The 19,926-nt window shown below is 38.6% G+C and overlaps 1 protein-coding gene across 1 annotated transcript in view; it reads left to right on the top strand.

The window, feature by feature from the left end:
• HSPA12A (heat shock protein family A (Hsp70) member 12A) overlaps window positions 1–19,926 on the top strand; it is a 956,869-nt gene that overhangs the window by 854,033 nt on the left and 82,910 nt on the right. Inside the window, exon 8 of the mRNA XM_044055963.1 lies at window positions 17,797–17,883. Coding sequence (XP_043911898.1) covers window positions 17,797–17,883 — 87 coding nt within the window. The remainder of the gene's footprint in view (window positions 1–17,796; window positions 17,884–19,926) is intronic.

Below are 19,926 nucleotides of genomic sequence, written 5' to 3'. Positions count from 1 at the left end.
AGTCTCCAAGACTAGAGGCCAGACTTCCTTCTCAAGCTCAGATCCATTCCTCCCCCACAAGATTTCCCAGGGTCCTGAGCCTGCTAATCTTGTCCAGTCTGGACAGACAGCTTCTAAAAGCCTTGATACAGCCTTTATTAAGGAGCCCCCATTGGCTTCTGAGCTCTCCCTGGAATATCCCACAGAAGAGGTGCATAGGAAGCACAACTGTAAAAGGAGACACATTGTTTCCCCCCAGGAATTGCTGGCAGAAGATATGGACTTTGATGAAGGGGGGGGTTCAGATCATCCCTTAAGGATGCAGTGTTTGGAGAGATCATAGAACTGCTCCAATAGAAAGGGGGTGGCCACTGAAGCACATTTTCAAGAGGAGTCAGTGTTCCTTAAGGCTTTCATTTCTGGCCCTTCTGCTTCTTGGGTGGTTTCCCTCACAGACAAGATGGTAGACATGATCTCCATGCAGGCATGGAAGGAGCAGGACATTGCCAAACCAATCCCTTGTAAAGTGAACAAATTTCTTATATCCCCCAAGGGTCATCCCGTCTAGAGCATGGGCCTTGTTGTTGATTCTATGGCTGTGGTGGCAGCTACCAAAACGGAACTAACAGAAGAAAGTTCAACTGTCCATCTGCCAAACAGAGAGTCTCATGCATTGGACAGTTTTATGAAGCAAGTCTGTGCTTCAGTGACCTTTGCCATTAGGTCACTGAACTACCTGGCATATGTCACTTGAGTTCAGAGAGATTTGACCAAGGAGATCTCCAAATCTCTCTCTCATGGTCCCTATCTGTTGAGCAGAAGAAATCTGCTGACACACAGCTGACCACCATTTAGTCTTTATCAAAGTTGCAATGCTTTTGATTTCCAATGACATGGAAGGTGCTTCTAGAGCAGTGGTAGTGGACACTGGCATGAAAGGCATTCATGGATGCAACTTTGTGAATTTGTAGAATATTTCAAGATGTCTTTTGTCAACGTCCCTTATGATACATTGATACTTTGGTCCTAAAGTAAGACAAACACTTTCCAAAAGTGAAAGAGATGGTAAAACCTTATTTGCCATAGGAGTCAAGTTTTCCACCCATCCCCCCAAAGGACCTTATACAGGAATCAAAAGGTTGGGGAAAAATTTGGTTCCATAAGTTGCAAGACTTTTCTCTTGAAACGTCTGTAGACAGAGCTCCCTATGGCAAAGGGGGAAACTCTAGTACTGGACATCACCCCCGGAGCAGAGATTTATTTATTTTACATTTGTTTACCAGGAAAATCCAACTGAGATAAGACCCATTTTCAATGGAGGCCCAGGGAGAAAAGCACCACATTTAAAGATTGGACAAAACCTGTTCAAGAAATGATACAAGACGTGTACAAGAAATTATACAAAAAATATACAAGACATACAGTACACCTGAAATTACATTTTATGATATTATAACTGACACGTGTATTATACAGTCATCTGATATAATTCCTTATTGTAGTGTACAGACTGAAGTTTCTCAAAGTGAGCTAATGAAGGGTTTGTAGAGGGGAAATTGGGTAGAAAAGGATGATGTTAAAGATTATCAATACATGAGAGAGAGAACATGGATTATGAGGTGGTCAGGGAAGAAGAAAAAGTATTACTAGAAACTATTAAAACTAGTAAGCCAGGAGTAGTACAGGAACAAAGGCCGGTGTCATTAAGATACCTTTTAAGACTCTTTTTGAATTGGTTAGTATTTGTGTTGGTTCTGATGCTGTGAAGTAGTGAATTCCACTTTATTACTACATGATGAGAAAATAAGGAGTCCCCCGCCGTATTAGTGGATTTGTACACTTGAGGTAGAGATTTATTTGTTGAATGAAGACTTCGATTTGTGGAAGAGGCTTGGAGAGTATTTAGAAGGGCAGGATTTTTCTCAGGTTGTTATACTAGTTTGTGTGCTAAGCTTAACTGGTTATAGGTGAATGACAGTGGTGGGTATGATGTGGGCAGTCAGTTGCAAATGTAGCTATATTATTATAGCATTTTTCAAGTTTCATTAACTCTGTCTTTTTAAGATTGGTGAGAATTGGGGAAGCATACAGAAGTGTTGGTAGAAGATGGGTTCTAGCAATGGCAGCCCCAGAGGTGTTAGGTACTTTTTATTTCTGTAAAGAATACCCATTTTTGTGAACTTTCTTAATTCTTTGTGCTATATGTAGGTCAAATCTTAGGTTGTTATCTATTATTACTCCTAGTAATTTTGTTTGTGAATCAGCATTAATTTTGGTATTACTTCTAGCTGTGATGTAGAAGGTGCTGTGTTGAGAGGATCTTGTGGGTTGGAAGATCATGAGTTTTGTTTTATTGGGGTTGAATATGAGTTGATGGTTAGAGAGCCATAGCTTGGTATCTGTGAATGATTTTTGGTTTATATCATGAAGGTGTTGCAGGTAATTAGCAGTGCATACAAGTGTTGTGTCATCTGCATATTGGACAGTTGAAGCCAGTAGGGTAGCACTATGGAGGTTGTTTGTAAAAATAGTGAAGAGTAGATGCCTAAGAACTGAGCCCTGAGGTACTCCTCAAGTGATGGGAAGAGGGGGGAATAAGACATTAAGCCACTTTACAGATTGCTGGCAGTCCTGTAGATAGCTTCAGAACCATTGAAGTAGTGAGGGGCTGATGTTCAGTTTGGAGAGTGTATTTAATAGTTTGGGGTGGGAGACCATATCAAAGGCCTTGGACAAGTCTAGAGACAGCAGAGATTATTTTACCATTGTTTCTGAGTTGGTTGATGGTATTGGTGAAACTGAGGAGTGCAGTTGTGGTACTATGGTGGGGCCTAAAGCTATGTTGACATGTTGCTAGCATGTTGTTGAAGGTAAGATAATGAATCAGTTGGGAGTGGATGCATCTTTTGAGGAGTTTAGATAGTGGAGCTAGAATAGTAATTGATCTATAGTTGGTCAGCTCTGTGGAATTTCTGCCTTTGTGTAAGGGTATAATTTGTGTTGTTTGTCCTTTTGGCTTTTCCCAGTTAGGTGCTGAGTTGCCAGCCCGACGCCCAACCATCAGCAAAGGCACGCCCATTCACGCATGTCTTTCGGAGGCTACTCGACCATGGGGAGGACATGCAGACTCCACACAGAAGGCACTCCAGTCGAGAATCAAACGGGAGAACCTCTTGCTGTGAGGCAACAACGCTACCGCTGTACCACCGCAGCTTATAAGGGAATAATGTGTGTGATTTTCCACATTTCTGGGAGATGTTGTTCTGCTATGGACCTGTTAATAAGGATTGACACTAGATAAGCTATGTCTTCAGCTACTAGTTTTAAATATTCAGCTGGTATCTTGTCAGCTATTATTGAAGTGGGTTTGAGCTTTTTGAGTAGTTTATTAATGGCAGCTGTGGGAACAGGCTGAAAGGAGAAGGAGTTGGAGTTAACATTAAGAGGTTTGGAGGCTAGTGATGCTTCTGTGGAATTACTTTAATCAGACATAGTACACTTTCAATTAAGTATTTATTGAATTCTTCTGCAACATGGTAGGAGAGTGTGGTAAGCTGAGGGAAGGGGTAGTGGATTGTCCTGGGTGGAGAATGCCATTTATAGTATTCCAAATTTTTTGGGGGGGTTATGCTGGTGTTTATGTTGTAGGTTATAGTAGTTATTTTTATGTAGGTTGATTTGGTGTTTAGACTTATTTCTAATTTGCTGGAATGCAATGCGGTAGATTTGGGTTTTATTAGGTGAGACGTGTTTGCCAAGCTTTGTCTCTTTTCCCAAGGAGCATTTTGGTGTCATTAGTTAGCCATGGTATGTATGTGGCCTTAATACAAATTGACCTGGGGGGCCAATTTGTTTAGAATTTCAAGGGGGGTACTGTTGAAATAATCTACTACAACATCAAGGGGCAGTTTTTTTTAGTACAGACCAGTTACATTTTTTGAGGTTATTGATTAGGTCTTGAGGTTAGTTTTTTTATTTTTATTTTTTACTGCAGATTTGGTGGAAGTGGTGAGCTTGACAGTACTCATGTTTTTTCTCAATAGGTAGGTTGGCATATGGTCACTAAGTCTGTCGGGTAAGCAGCCACTACTATGATAATTCTGAGATTTGTTGGTTAATGTCCAGTCCAGTATAGATTGACTGTTGGAGTTTTTATCTATTTGTGTCGCAGCTTGAATGAGTTATGTGAAGCCCTAGAGGTTGATGTGATTGCTAGGGGTATATGAATTACAAGTTGTCCAGTCTATGTTAAAGTCACCCATAATGATAGATTCTTGTGCTATGGAATTTGATATAGACTGGATGATGTGCTCTATAGTGGAGATGCTGTTTCCAGGTGGGACATAGGTAGCTATAATGAATATGAATTTGTTTTGGTTAAGTTCAAGTTTAGTAGGTAGGATTTTTATGTTTTGAGGTAATCTATGTTTAAGCTTTGTGGTAAAAGTATGAGACTGCTCTTAAATAAGATGGCTACCGCTCCACCTCTTTTTACCTTCCCGTCTTCTCTAATAATGTTATAACCAGGTGATGTAATTTCATTGTCAGTAATGTATGCTTTTAACCAAGTTTCCATTAAAACAACAATATCAGGGTTATAATGGGATAGGGTGGCATGTAATTCTTGAACTTTGTTGACTATGCTTCACAGGTGTAGATTTAGGATTAGTATTTCGGAGCCTTTTTGTGATAGATTAGTTATATCTTGTATTTGATGGGGTGGTGAGGAGGTATTCTGGGGATCTGACTTTGAGTGAATGTCTCCACTTGTAATAAGTTTGGTAGCTATGGTAGAGAGTTGGTCTGAAGAATCAGGTCTTTCTGCTTTCCTTCTCTGATAGGTCTTTCCAGCAATCCTGAATGGTTGCCTGACTGACACTCACTGAAGGCAGTCAGAGGGCATTTATCCCTGCACTCGACAACCTGGATATCCATCAGTCGAGATACATGGGTGGTGAGGAACCTGGGTATCCATCATTTCTGATACATGGGTGGGGAGGATAATAACTAGATGTTGTTTCTTTCTCTTTCCTTCTCCCTCCATACCCACAAAAAGACTTGCTGATGTGCTTCACTCTCAAAGGGGAGCAGCCACTTCAGGGATAAGGAAGGTTCTAAACAATCAAGTCATCCAGAAAGTCCCAGCAGACCAGAGACGATCCAAAATTTACTCAAGATTCTTTTTAGTAGCAAAGAAAAATGGGGATGTAAAGCCAATCATGGACCTCAACCATCTAAACAAGTTTGTAAAGCAAAGAAAATTTGTTTGGGTCACAGTTATGTCTATTCTACATTTACTAAGGGGAAACAACTAGATGTGCTCAAGCGACCTCCAGGATGTGTACTGCCACATTAAGATGGATGTTCACCAAGTGCATGGCAGTGGTTGCAGCCCACCTCTGACTCCAGAGGTTTTGGATGTTCCCTTATCTGGATGACTGACTCATCGCTGCTTCTTCCAATGATGTACTTGTCCAAGCTAGGGATTCCCTTGCTCCATATTTGCTCAAATTTGAGAATAACAGTGAACACAACAAAGTCCAAGCTTCAGCCCATGCAGTCCTTAGAATTCATTGCAGTTCTCCTAGACATGAAACTTTAGATTGCAAAGCTTCCTAAGACTCTAGTATTTTACATCTTCACAAGGAAAGCTGTGGCTGTGCTAGGTAGTCAGAAGCCACTGGTAAACCTGATGTGTGTCTGTTAGGCACAGTGGCAGCTGTGATTAGCCTAGTGCCTCTGGCCAGATATCACATGTGAGTTCTGCACTCCAGTGGTCAGTCAGACAACACCCCATCTCCTTTCAGATATCATTAACAAAAATTTGCAGATCACATATCTGCTGGTATTTAGAGTCACCAACTTTATCTCAAGGATGCCCTTTTGTTTTTCCTTTACTCTAAGCCACAGTGACCACAGATGCTTTTCATGTGTGGGGAACTTCTTTGGAAGGACAGACAGAAGCCAGTCTTTTCATCAACATCTTGGAGATGAAAGGGGTTCTTCTGCATTTCAGACATTTCAGGACTCTCTCCCTTGGGTGTGACATCTATCCAAAAAGACAACATGTTAGTGGTTTGGCACATCAATGAACAGGGAGGAACCCAATCTTATCACTTGTGCCAGAAGACTGTGAGGATATGGCAATGGACAATGTTGTCTTGCCACTTTTTAACAGCAACACATATTCTGGAGAAGTCCAATAGTCTGGCGAACAGGATGAGCAGGCCTATCCTTTTTCCTCACCAATGGTCTCTCAACCAAGTGGTAGAAGAACATAAATTCAGCTGTTAGGAACACCCTTGCTACAACCACTTTATATCTCCCCTCAACACCAAACACAGCAAGTATTTTGCTCTGATCAGTCACCTAGGGATGCTCTGATCCACCATTGTCCCAGCCCAACGACTTTATGCTTTTCCTCCTACACCACTAATACCCAAGTTTATGCAGAAAGGTTTGGTAAGGAAGATCACAGTCATCCTCATAGCCCCACACTAATCTCAACAAATGTGGCATTCTTTCCTTTGACTTCATCTGGTATAACCTCCCTGGGTACTGGGCCCAGCTCCGGACTTACTATCTCAAGTGTTGGGGTTGCCTCACCCAGACATTCAAACCCTCAAGCTAACTGCATGGTTTCCCATTCCAGTGATGACTAGACACTGCACACTTTCATCCCCGGTTATTCACATTTTGGCCTTGTCTCAGAAGCCCTCTACAAGAAACATCTGCAAAAGTAAATGGAAAATATTCTGTTTTTGTGTTTCCAGTAATAACTTTGATCTTTTTTCAATCCCTCTTCCAGTCATTTTGGATTTTCTTGCATCTTGGTTTCAAAATAGAGCCAGTTATTCCACTGTTAAGGTACAATTGGCCCCTATATCTTATTTTCTTATTGGAGAATATCACATTCCCATTGTATCCCTCTGACAGTCTAAAGCTTTCCTTAGAGCACTGTTTGTCCCCCTACTCAGGGATCCCTTACCTCCTTGGGATATTACTATTCTATTGCAGCCAAAGTTGATCTGAAGTTTTTGTCATGGAAAACTTGATTTTTAGTGGCCATCAGCTCTGCCATGAGGATTTGTGAGCACAGCGCCTTATCCTTTAAACCTCCTTATTTGATTTTTCACAAAGACAGGGTTTACCTGAGACCTAGTCCATCTTTGCTCCATAAAATGGCTTCTGAATCATCAGTCAATCAGTCTCTCAACCATCTAGTGTTCTTTCCAAATTTTTCAAATAAGAGTGAACACAATCTACATCTGTTAGATGTGCACCATACCTCTCAACCTGGAAACATGAAAAATCTGGACAAAGGCAAGTGAAAAGTAGGTTCAACTGGCCAAAAATCAGGACTCTGATTAACATAAAATTTGCATACATAATTATGTAGCTTTGCCCACTCATACCAACATGAATATTGAAGTCATTAAATAATAAATGACAGACATTTGAATTTCAGGCTTCATATCCCTCTGAAAATGCATAATAATGCAAAACCTGTTATTCTAGGAACTATCTGAGTTTAATCCAGTAGCTTCATCTAAAGTATGGCCCCATTCCTGTTCCTTATTCACTACTGTCTGCAAGTTATCCAGCTTTGGGGCTAACAACTACAAGTCATTAATTATGTCAATTAACACATTCTGCGTTTTCAGTAAAAAATATCTCATCAAGGTTCAAAATCTGTATTCAAAGACAAATGATCATTTTTTTCTCTTTGAAAAATAAAATGTATTCTTAATGGAGATTCCAGAAAAAATTATGCATCTTTTTGCAGGTCTTTCATTCATGTACACTTTTTCCACAGTATCTTCTTTTAACTGTGCCACTCTCTGTTGGCCCATAGAAAAATCCAGATCTCTGTTTCCTTGTCTCCTCTACTGCTGTAATGCATCCCTTCATGCTGGTCACCGGATGTACCTTTGTCAAATGCCAGCTTCTCTTTCTCACTGAAACTGCAGGAAGGTCACAGCATTGTTTTGATGTCATTCATCGAATATGGTCTCTTTTAAGTAGGTGATTTTTTTTCTCTTGAAGCCATCATGTTTGATAGTGTAGATCTGAGAACTAGCCATCAAAACAACGTTATGACGTCACCAGCATTTGGCTTTAGACTCCCACTTACTGAAAATTGCTTCTGAAGTAAAGATGACATGACTGCAAACCACCATTAACTCACAGCTAACTTCACAAGTGCCTGTTCATGAACTTACACTACCATGACTTCAGTAAGAACATAGAAGCTCAGACTTCATTTAAATGAAAAAAATGGATAAGTGCATTACAGCACTCTAGTTACTCTATTACTTACTTTGCTGTTTCACTATGAGCTTGACAGATTGTTTCACTGGTCACTTGACCACAATCTCCCTCATCCTGCTGTACTGTTCACTTGGTGTCATGACTGGGTTTACTGCTTATATAGCTTAACTTATACAACTATATTTGCAGAAGAAAAGTAAACGTATTCAACAGATGTATTACTACTTTCTTTTTTTAGACCCCCAACATCCTGACTATCCTTCAGATCCCTCTTTTACCCCATATTGACCCTTTTGTCCTCTTTGAGTAGAGAGCAAGCCATTTGTTCCTGCACTCGGGACAGCTGTACATCCCATTCATTCAGTTGTCAGGATGAGGGTCTACTGGCCAATTTATTTCCCACTGAGACAACAGTCAGGTATGGAGGCAAATTATCTTTCTGACATAAGCAGACCCTCTGATCCATGAGAACTCCCTTCCAGTGGACCTTCACCCTCATTCAGACCACTTCCTGGTGTGCAGAGCCACCCCATACCTGCTGCTCTAGTACCTCAATCAGCTAGTAGATCTGATTGGTAAAGCAGCCACACTGCCTCCCTCCCCTCAAGACAGGAGAGATAACATCTGCTTACTCCCCACTTCCCATCTTTACTCTGCCATGGTCGTTACAGCACCTGGGAAACCATTCAAAGGGTTAACTTCCACATATTCAAGATGTTATCTCTACACAACACAAGAATGTGTGTAGATATCCTTGTTCAGGTAGGGGTCAGGACTGAAGACTCGCTGATTTAAAACATTCAAAGAGTATTCTATTAGTATAGTTGTACAGGTTTTTAAGTGAGCTACATATTAGAAGGAATTGTAAACTCCTTAAAGACTACTTGAATCTGTACATATGGTTACTGCTGAAATAGCAATGTGTTTTTAATATACACTAAGCATGGAAATTAGTACTTAACTGTGCTGCTGAAAAAGTTATAATAGCCACATAGCCACTAATATAGAACTGATAGAATTGCAGCAGTTAAAGAGGTATATTTGCAATACCCCTTTCAAATCTGGGCAAATTTTCTGGTGGATATAGTATTTTAATCATGTACTATGTCAAAGTCCATTCAACTGTGCCTGGCAGAGCAAATAACCTTCCAGTTATAGTATTTCACTTTGATGGGACAGCTTTTCTCACCTAACATGTTGGGTGCTGAATTTTCCTGCATCACCTTAACTAATATAATTATATCTGAAATCAACAAACCTCAGGGGTAAGTTCTAAGTCCTGTTATTAGAATTCTGTTTGGTCTCCTCATCACAGCCAAATAGAATTTGATGTACTTGTCAAGGGTGAAACCTACAAAATAACTTTTTTGATACTGTATACATAACCATGGTGCAGCATGTGAAAGCCACTTGACAGTATCTGGCAGATAATATTAGCATCCGACAAAAATGTTTATGAGTAATGAAGTTCACCGTAGCACCCTTTCTGAGGCTGTACTTAGTCAGGCATGACTGACTGAGTTTCAGCTTACATAGCCATAAAACAATAATTACCTTCTCTGCTTAAATGCTAGTTCGGTTTTATTAACATTTATAAAAGTAAGGTTGGATAAATGTGGTGATAATACGTAATGGTGGAAGTCATAAGGAATCAGTTTTACAACAGAGAAGATTGTAACTGCACTTTTCAATGCTCCCTCTGGTTCAGCACGCATGGATTAAGGAAGCATCCTCCACTTCCACATAAATAACAGCATGCCACAGTTAACTCCACTAATGTACAAAGCAAGACTGATGAGTTGCACTATGCCTACAATGAAGTGGTGATTCATACAGAGAGATAATTATGTAGCACATTAGCAAACCACCATGTCACCATAACTTATACCTTGCACAGTGCTGTGCAAACTAGAGTTATTCTTAGAGAAGACAGAGTTGCAGAGAAGAGCAGGTGCAGGTATTGCAGATGAGCCAAAGTGCTGTAGGCCCCCTCTGTCTCTGCAAAGTAACATCTTTCCTAAGCAACAAGCATTCTGCTTGCAGGAATGGGTCTGGATTTCTGCTGGGGCTGCACCCTCCTTTGCTATATTCCATAGAATAGATTGGATTCAGCTGTCTTCAATATAATTCAGCCCCTCCTCCCATCTTCTGACTGAATCATGGTACATGCGCTTTAGCATGCATTCATTATTCTTTTGGGATAGACCCAAACAGTTTATGCTTATAATAAGGTGTTGGTCCAAGTCTGTGACAACCTTTCCAAGGAAAGATATCTGTTAACCATGTTAAGTAAAATGTTAGCATGTGGGCACATCCTGACCTATGGCAACCACACATAGCAGTACTTATACAAAAGTGTTGGTTGGTTAAATGACATCCAACATACCTCTCAACCTCTTATCACAAGAAATCCAGAAAAAAGCCAAATGTAATAGAGGGACAAAGGCTCAGAAATTGGAACAAATGTTAAATTTTGCTCGTAAAAATTTAGAAAGCTGCTAGAATAACATGATTTATGTTAACATGCATTTTCTGAAGGATATAAAGCTGAAGCTCAAATGCCTGTCTTTATTTAGTGAATTCAATTCCCAGTGCTTTTCAAGAAAAACACCAATTTTATGAGGAACAGACCACAAATATGAGGTAAAAATTTGGGAATTCTGTGAAAATCTGGACAATTGTGAAGTATGACACCCAAGCAATGTTTGATCTATCAACCTGACCAGTATTCAAGGTTAAATCATTGAGGGGATCATAGAGCTTATCCAAAATGATGCAGAAAACCTGCTTTTGTTAAGTCATGGAACAGTTCTGGATCATATAGAGTTCTTTAAAGAGGTAACAGTGCTTGTCTTGACCCTGCTAAGGCATTCAGCAGTATCCCAAATAAGGGAATAATTTGCATGGTAATCCATATACCATTCACAGGGAGATGCTGAATAGGACACCAGGTCTGAGGTTTTTATCTGTCTCAGTGGGGATTAACAACAGTATCCCACAGGCCTCTGCTATAGCTCCAGTTCTTCCTGGACTGCTGGGTTGGATTAACAGGGGAACTGCTGGAGCTGTAAGCCCATATATCTGAAGTAGGACCTGCTGCCTTTATTCCTAAATTAGTCTGAAATTCTGTGCTTTTGTCACACCAGATAAAGAGGCCTCTTATGACCATCAGCTTCTGGTACATTAGGTCCACAACCCAGCACTGCTGGATTGCTCTTTTATGATATAAAAATATCAAGTAGGCTCTGAATATGCTAATGACTGCAAACAGGGCAACCTATCTACTTCAATAAAAGATGCCAACGTTCTTCAAGATGTTCTACCAAAAATATATCTCTGATGCAATAGTAATAAACTCACTTTTAATGTCAGTAAATGTAGCATCATCATGAGACTTGACAAAAACGGCATAAATTATTATGTCAAAGCAGATAATAGTTCCTTTCTTGTCAGTGATGCCTAGATGATTGTGTTGCCCAAGCCCACAGAACTAGTTAATTATCCAAGCAGTTTCAGGCCGGTTGTAAGTCTCTCAACTGATGTTGAACTATGTATCATAACATGAGCTGCTAGATTAGAAAATTCTACCCCTTAGCTGATTTGTAAAGGTTAGGAGAGTAGATAAAAATGAAAAATTAGTTATACAGTGGACAGAAACTTGTTAGGATCCATTTGATTTCTTTTTCTTTTTGGATAATGTAAAGGACTTTGCTCAAGTATTACGATATTATCTTTCTGAATCTATACAGTGATTTGGGTTTCCAAATGAAATTATTAAAAATTCAGTATATATATTCAGAAATCCACTGCATCTTGTGTTGGTTAATGGATGTTTGCCTTAACCATCAGTGTTGTCCATGTTACCCTTTTTCTCTTTAACAGCAGAAACTCTGGCATTGGCATTCAGAAGCATATAAGCTTAAAGAGGATTAATTTAATCAGACAATAAATTAAGATAAGTCTTTGTGCTGATTGTTATTTAGTGTTGGTACCTGATCTAGTAGCCTTCTCTTTTGCTATGGCTCAGATGGCAGAAACATTTCAGAAGCTGTCATGTCTAGAAGCTGAATGATAATGAAAATAAATCCTTCCACTGAAGCATGCACCTTGGGGGATGGTGAGCTCATTGGTCAGACGTGATTGTAGCTCCATAACTGGGCAACATAGTGCAGACAGGAAACTCATTGGTCAGTAATGATCATACCTCCAAAACTGGACAACATAGTACAAATGGGGATCTCATTGGTCAGGCATGATCATGGCTCCAAAACTGGGTAACATAGATAGTGCAGATGGGGGGGCTCAGTGGTCAGGCATGATCATACCTCCAAAACCAGGTAACATAGTGCATCTACAAATGTCATCACTGGTGTAGTAATACATAAAAAAGAACTGGCAGATTATTTCTGTCTATTATGGGTTCAATAACTGTAATAAGATAATGATGTTACCTAGGCTGTTATATTTTTTAAAGCATCTTCTTGTACTGCATTTTTAAAAGCAGCTGATAAAGTGGCTACAGATGATTGTGATATCAAACGTCAGTGCTTATGGCTCAAATTTAACTTAACATGTGATATCAAAGAGTTGGATGTAACAATTTTCCAACAATATAAGAAAGCAATGGCCATCCTGCCCAATTTACAAATGTTTAAATCCACATGATTAGGTGGAGCTAAGTGGAAACTCCTGCAACTGATTCATTTTAAGCAGTCAGTAGCCATGGTTACACAACATACATAGGGCAGCAGTCAGGAATTGCTCTATGAAGCTTTCTTGCCACTTCTAAACTTACTCCGTAGGTAATATTATTGTGTTTTTCTTGCAGTGTCTATATGGAGTAATAGATTCAAATGGGCATCTGTTTTATCAGGCACAAAAATTGATCACACAATGTAATTTTAGGAAATGGGATAACTATGAAATTCATGCAGGAGATTTTAAAGGGAAGTTTAATTTTCGAGGAGTAAGACGCTGTTGATGTCTTCAAAAGTGTACTGCAACAGCACAAAGAGAATAATAAAAATTCCTGCATATGTCGCGGAAAAAATTCGAAGTGCTACTGCAGGCTTGTGAGACCTATTTTCTATGGCAGAAAATTGTAAAACCTTAATGGGTTTAGTTCATCCTTTCTAAGCAGATTCAGACATGTACTATGTAGACGGGGTTAAAGAGATTAAACTCTAAGGCTTCCAGGTCTGGGTAAGGGTGCAGTTTGTTCTTCTGGAAATTAGGTCACACTGTTTTAGAATATGCAGTGGATGGAAATGGTTCTCCAAAACATGGAATCATATGATCAGTGCATATGCAAAGTAATGCTTCTGTCCCTTCTTAGTTGCAGATCCATTTCATTTCATCTGGGAGTGTCCCAGACTCACTCAATGGTGCTCATCTTTAAAGACTGTAGTTGGATGATTCTTGATAAGCAGTTGCTCAAGACCTTCAGAGATGGCTATTAACTTGGTCTAATTTTTTGAAAAGTGGGAAATCTAACTTAGATTGTGAACTTTGAGTGGTGGTGTTTACTACTGTACTTACTTAGGAAACCCAACTGGTAACGCCAGGGAACTGATTAAGTCTAATATTGTATGCTTTAGACAAATGCATGCAAAAATGTAAAAAAAAAATGCCTTTCTTTTGGAAAGAACTGTTTGCTTATCAAATCTAAATTTTAAATCAGTCTCATAAATGTCTGCATTAAATACAATCTGTAGATGTTCAGTCTGTGATGACTGTTTGGTAACAATTTATTTTGTTGCATTATGTAGTACTGAATGTTAGCACAAGTTTATGCTGGCAATAAAACTTGATTTTACAGTGGAGAGTCGATTATCCGAACTAACTGGGACCTAGGGTAGTTCATATAATTAAAGTGTTTGGATAATCATACATACATTGACCCGTATAAAATAACTTCTAAAATCTTGTTTTTTTTCTGCAAGAAGGGAATACACTTTTCAACCATTCAGCAATTCCAGTGGACAATAAAGAATATTTTTCACACACAAGTGGGCTACAAGCTCAAAAAAAACATGCACAAGTGAATACGTATAACATTTACATATTCAAACTTTATTATTTTTTCGTACCCGAAAACTTTGGAAGGCTGAGTTCAGATAATTGACATGTCAGATAATCGACGTTCAGATAATCTACTCTCTACTGTATAACAAATAAATAAAAATCAATGAAGAAAAAACAGTGTAACAGATACATTGCCAGTCATTACATCTTCCAAGATTACAGAATAAGATTCTCTCTGCAATTACAATTGTTTATTAACTTCCTTCAAAAATAATCTTTGTGTGAATTACAACTAATTGGTTATTAACTTCCTTCAAAAATAATCTTTGTGTGTGTGCGTATGTACATGGGGTCACAGCAGTGATTGTTGAAGCTACATTGCTGTATGCTTTACCATCAAATCTAGCAAACATATGAACTGAAAGACTTGCATACTTCCTTGCATAATGTATTCAAATGAGGAAGTGTGAAAGCTGGCATGGATGGTGAGTAGTACCTATCACTGTTCCCAGCTCCAGAACTGGGTACTTCATCTAAAACTGAGACAAATGTAAACTAGTGAAGCATACCTGAAAACTCAGAGGTGCTATCTCAGAAGTCCCCCTTGAAGTCTGACTGCAGAGCTCTCCAATGAGAAAGTGGTGGTAGAAATATGACAACTCTGCTCTGCAGCAAATAGTGGTTGTGTTCCACACCTTGTAGTATGATTGTTAGATGTATCAGTATTTCACACACATTAAGTATTAAAGGAAAAACAAGGCAGATAATGTGTTTGTGGGGACGGTCAGCCTCATGTCGCACACCACAGTAGTTGTGTTACAGTGAGTATGAATGGTGAGTACAGTGTTTGACAAATATCTGCTTTGTACCCATTTCCTGTCTAGCTGCATGGATCCAAACTGTGATGACACTTTTGCTAACATCACAAAAGGGCACACATTCTTAACTACTTAGGCATACTCCTAGCTCCTAAAAGCAATACTTGTTCATAACAGATTTATCCCCTTATTGGAAGCTCTCTCTTTCTTCCCAGAATTGTGCCTTTCATACAGTTACCTATAAATCTCTATTTGTATAATGTGTAGATACATACAGATATATTTAAGTATAAAATGTGGTAGCAATGCTGACATAATTGCACTGGCATCTTTAACAAGGAAGCTGTAGTCGTGTACACTTCCTTTCCTAGACAACACCCCATCCATTTTGTTGTAAGAAAGACACACTCAGATGTTCTCAGAAGGTGATTGTTGCCCCTTGTTCTCCATCTTGAAATAATAACAGGATTCATTTGAACTGAATGTTTACAAGAACATTGTCTATCCTCAGCGTACTTGGGGGGTGAGGGGGGGGTAGTTTTGCAGTTAGAATTCCATGCACTGTCCCCATGCCTGATCCATCTTGCTGTCTGATGCAGGGGGCTGCTTGTACATGAAGCAGGATAGTGATAAAGTGTCAGTACGTAGGATATTGAAATCTGACCCATAATATATTGTTGGGATAGAATGCAACCAGCCACAGGATCCAACACTAATTTATTGCACAATTTATGGCACAAAAAGTATCTCTGATATTTCGGCTTGCCATAAATTGTGCAATAAATTAATGTTGGATTCTGTGGCTGGTTGAATTCTATTCTATTTCAGTTTTCATTCTTTATTTTTTAACTGTATAAGTGCACAGGTCAGACTTTTTTCAGCCATGAACCTGCCCATAATGGCAAAGGTAAATATAACATCTAAATAGTCAATTTAGTGTAGCCAGTCAACTAGTATGCTTACAGAATGTGGGAAGATACAAAATAACCCAGAGATATCCACACAGGTATGGGGAGAACATATACAATTCTGCACAGACAGTGACCAGAGGTCAGAATCAAGGTGCAGGTACAGGTTAGAGTTAAGATTAACAGACATTAGTAACTTCTGAAGGGGGGGCTGTTCTTTAATCTTAACACAGACCCTGCCCAGAACACCAACCTCAAATCTTACCTTATGAAAAAAAACTTTCTGTAGTGCTACCACTAAACAAGGCACTCAGCCACATACCACGCACTCACAACACTAAATCTCTCCCCTTGCCTAGCCCTTCTTCTAACCCTAACCTGCAAACATACACTCCAAAATATTCTCACACACACACACACACACACACACACACACACACACATCTATCCCCTCAACTAGCCATTCCTCTCACCCTAACCCACACACTTCCATCCCAGTCTCACTGTAAACACAAATATTTGAACATCCTGCCTTAAACAAATAATGAAGTAGAGAATAAGGCCCTGAACATATTGTTGAACAAATTATATTGACACACTTACAGACATTCATTTATATGTTTTATTTATATATATATATATATATATATATATTTTTTTTATATATATATATATATATATATATATAGAGAGAGAGAGAGAGAGAAAGAGATTAAATATTGACATAAAATGTGTGTGTGTGTGTGTGTGTGTGTGTGTGTGTGTGTGTGTGTGTGTGTGTGTGTGTGTGCATGTATGTAAATGTATGTATAATGCATAAAAGGCCATTCCTGAAAAGTTGTATTTATTGTCAAGACATTGCCTACTGAGAATTTTTCTGCATGTGTATGAGTGACAGAGACAGAGAGAAGAGATAATGTGTGTGTTCATTTATTGAGACATCTTTCTCACTTAACTAAGTAGAATTTCTCATGGTAAATTAAAGTTGATATCAAATTGCAAGTGATTTTTTGTGCTGTTAACATTTGCTAGTTCTAGTAGTGGGATTTCATTCTTTCTCTATTTCTTGAATACCCTCAAATAACTACTAGAAAGTTGTTTAATGTACACTTGCATTTTAGTGGATGATATACCCGTAAATGTGATTGGAGTACAGTACTGCAGTTGCAAGGAATTCCTTGATGTTTCTGTCATATTTTAGAGAAGAAGCTGATTGCATCAGATTCCAAAAGAGTTTCTTTTCCCTACAGAAAGCACAGGATTTTCTCATTTAGGAGGTATCATCTTTTAAAGTCAAACAAATCTTTGATATAATTCATGCTGAATAAGCTTTTGCTTTAGAGCAAATGAACTGCTGTGCAACAAGTCTGACACCTAGTGGCTGAGCTCTGTAATGGCATACTTCATAGCTCCTAGTATACTCTATGCTATGAAAGTGCATCTCTGCAGTGGCATTGTAATTTATAAAAAGTATGTAGTATAAATACAAAGGAATGGAGTCACACTGATAAAAAATAAGTTACAGAATGGCAGCATCCAAATACCTCATCTTATTTCACAAAAAGAACATAAAGACAGTGTGCTTTGTTTTCAGTGTCTTCTCATTGCTTTATAAGCCAACATCATTGTAACAAACCTGCAATGTGTGTAGAGCAGCATCAGGCTTGTAAGTGTGCCATTTCTTCTGCAACCATTATTTATTCTTGTTCATATGGCTTACACATGCTTACTTATAACTGACAGCTTTTTCTGGCTTCATTTCTTACAATCAATCATTTTCTCTCTATCAAAACTAGCAAAGGAGCTCACTCGGCGTAACCGACAAAGTCGCACCTTTTTGGTGGAAAATGTCATAGGAGAGCTCTGGTCCGAGCTGGAGGAAGGTAGTGTCTTTTTTGGAATGTGTTTGCTTTTGCTAGTTTCCATCTGCTGGCAAAGGTTTCATTAACTGAGTATGTTATGCAGTTTTAAAAGAGAAATGGTAAAATGTGAAAATATATGTTATCTGTTTAAAATGCACATTGAATGCTGTATTTAGCATGGAGGACAGTTAACGAGCCTTAAATATCCATTTACACTCACCCTTTTTCACTCTTTTGCAACGTACTTTAACATACCATTTACATTTGCTTGAAACAAATTCATATTTAAAAGGTGCATAAGAACAATTACCTTGCTGCATGCAGAGTATGAAAGCATCATTGTGTTTAGTTCTCTAATGTAGGCCATGAACTTTTTTTTTTTTTGTTTAGTAATCTTGAAATTTATGTTACAGATTTATGGACCCTAGTGTCTGGCATCAGATTTTTAAAGCAATTCCTGTTGCTGATTTGTTAGTTTTCCACTTCACCTTGATTTATTTGTTTTATGGTTGAATCTGCTTGTAAACAGCATGGAAGGTAGCACCGCACACCAAGTCATGTTATTGTTGCCCAGATGCATACGCATAAATGGAAATATCATCTTGTGATTCGGTAAATAATTCAAACAGTAATGATCTTTTTATCAAGTTCAAAGTAATCTTGTGTTCAGTGATGCTCTTTTGTACCGGCATTCTTATTTGAAGTTCAGTTTTTATTTTATTTATTTTATTTATTTTATTTTATTTTATATATTTTAATATACTTGTTGCAGTTAACATCAAGTACAGCATCTTTTTGAATCTAGTCCTAAAAGTGGCTAGCTGTATGGTTTCAGGGCTCCCCATATTGCAGCATATTATTTAATGACGGCGCAAAACAGAAAATTTCCACTAACATTGGCCGTGCTGTTGAAAATTCCTTTACAAATATGATAATGCATGAGTTACTACTTATTAATACTATGGGACCACTAAATAATACCACAAAAAGAAAGATTAACAATTTTCAAAATATGGTCCCATATTAGGTTATCTGGAGATGTGCACACCTGTACTGATATATTTTGAGTTTGGTACACTTGGAGTAACCACAACACCTCATGCCTAATGAAGATCATCACATAGATGTTCTACTGCCTGTACGTATATAGGACAAAAACAGATGGAGTTTTGATTTATTTTCATTATGCTACAAACTCAGATGTAATTCTTTTTAAGCAGGAGGTGTGGAGGAGACACTGGCTGTCATCTGTAGGGAGTATGAGTGAGAGAAACCTCGCCCATGAAATGGATCTTTTTCTGCAGTGTGTCAGTTTTGCCAGAATAAGTTTCTGGGAGTTGCTTCCTTCAAGTATAATTTTTTTTTTTCAGTGGGAGAGTGGAGATCAATATTCAATGTTTCATCATTTTTGGTTACATCCCTAGTATTTCCTCGTTAGTTTACTTTTCTTTTTCATACTTAAATAAAATAAACTAAGAAAAATAAAACAGCTAACTTCAGTCTCAGCTTTCCTAGCATTTCATGGAAGTCTTTCTGTGCCTTTGAATTCTGGCTTTCTTCCTGTTTCTTCTGCAGTCAAACGCTCAGTCATCCCTAACATTATTTCCTTTTAGCAAAACAATGCCAAATAAAGAGCAACACTTTCCCTCTGCATTGTACTTGTTAATTTTCAAACAGAAATGCACCAATAAATAGTAAATATTCCTACCTCAAGCTCCTCCCACCTGCACATTGTTGCCATCTTCTTCTGTCTATAGTGGTATAACTACCATGTTGCTCGTAATAACCATTGTTTCACAAGTCCTGCCTTGGGTCCTGTACCTTTCCTTCCTAGCACTGTCTTACTCTCAGGTAACCACCCGCCTTGGTCCCTGCAGCCACAAGGATAAGAAAATTAAATTGGAATTAAGATGCTGTCTTATTCGCATGCATTTTGTTTGATTCTCATAACCTGTATGTTATATTGTGTGATTTCTACACAAAACAGTTAACTGTGTCCTGCTACAAAAGAAAAAGTTAATAAGGTAAAACCATGATTCAGTGACTCCACCCCCAATACTCCTT

The sequence above is a fragment of the Protopterus annectens genome, chromosome 14.part0 (genome assembly GCF_019279795.1).
Source record: "Protopterus annectens isolate FY-2018-M chromosome 14.part0, PAN1.0, whole genome shotgun sequence".
Taxonomy (NCBI): domain Eukaryota; kingdom Metazoa; phylum Chordata; order Ceratodontiformes; family Protopteridae; genus Protopterus; species Protopterus annectens.
Note: the sequence above shows the minus strand (reverse complement) of the source record. Positions and strands in the feature narration are given on the sequence as shown.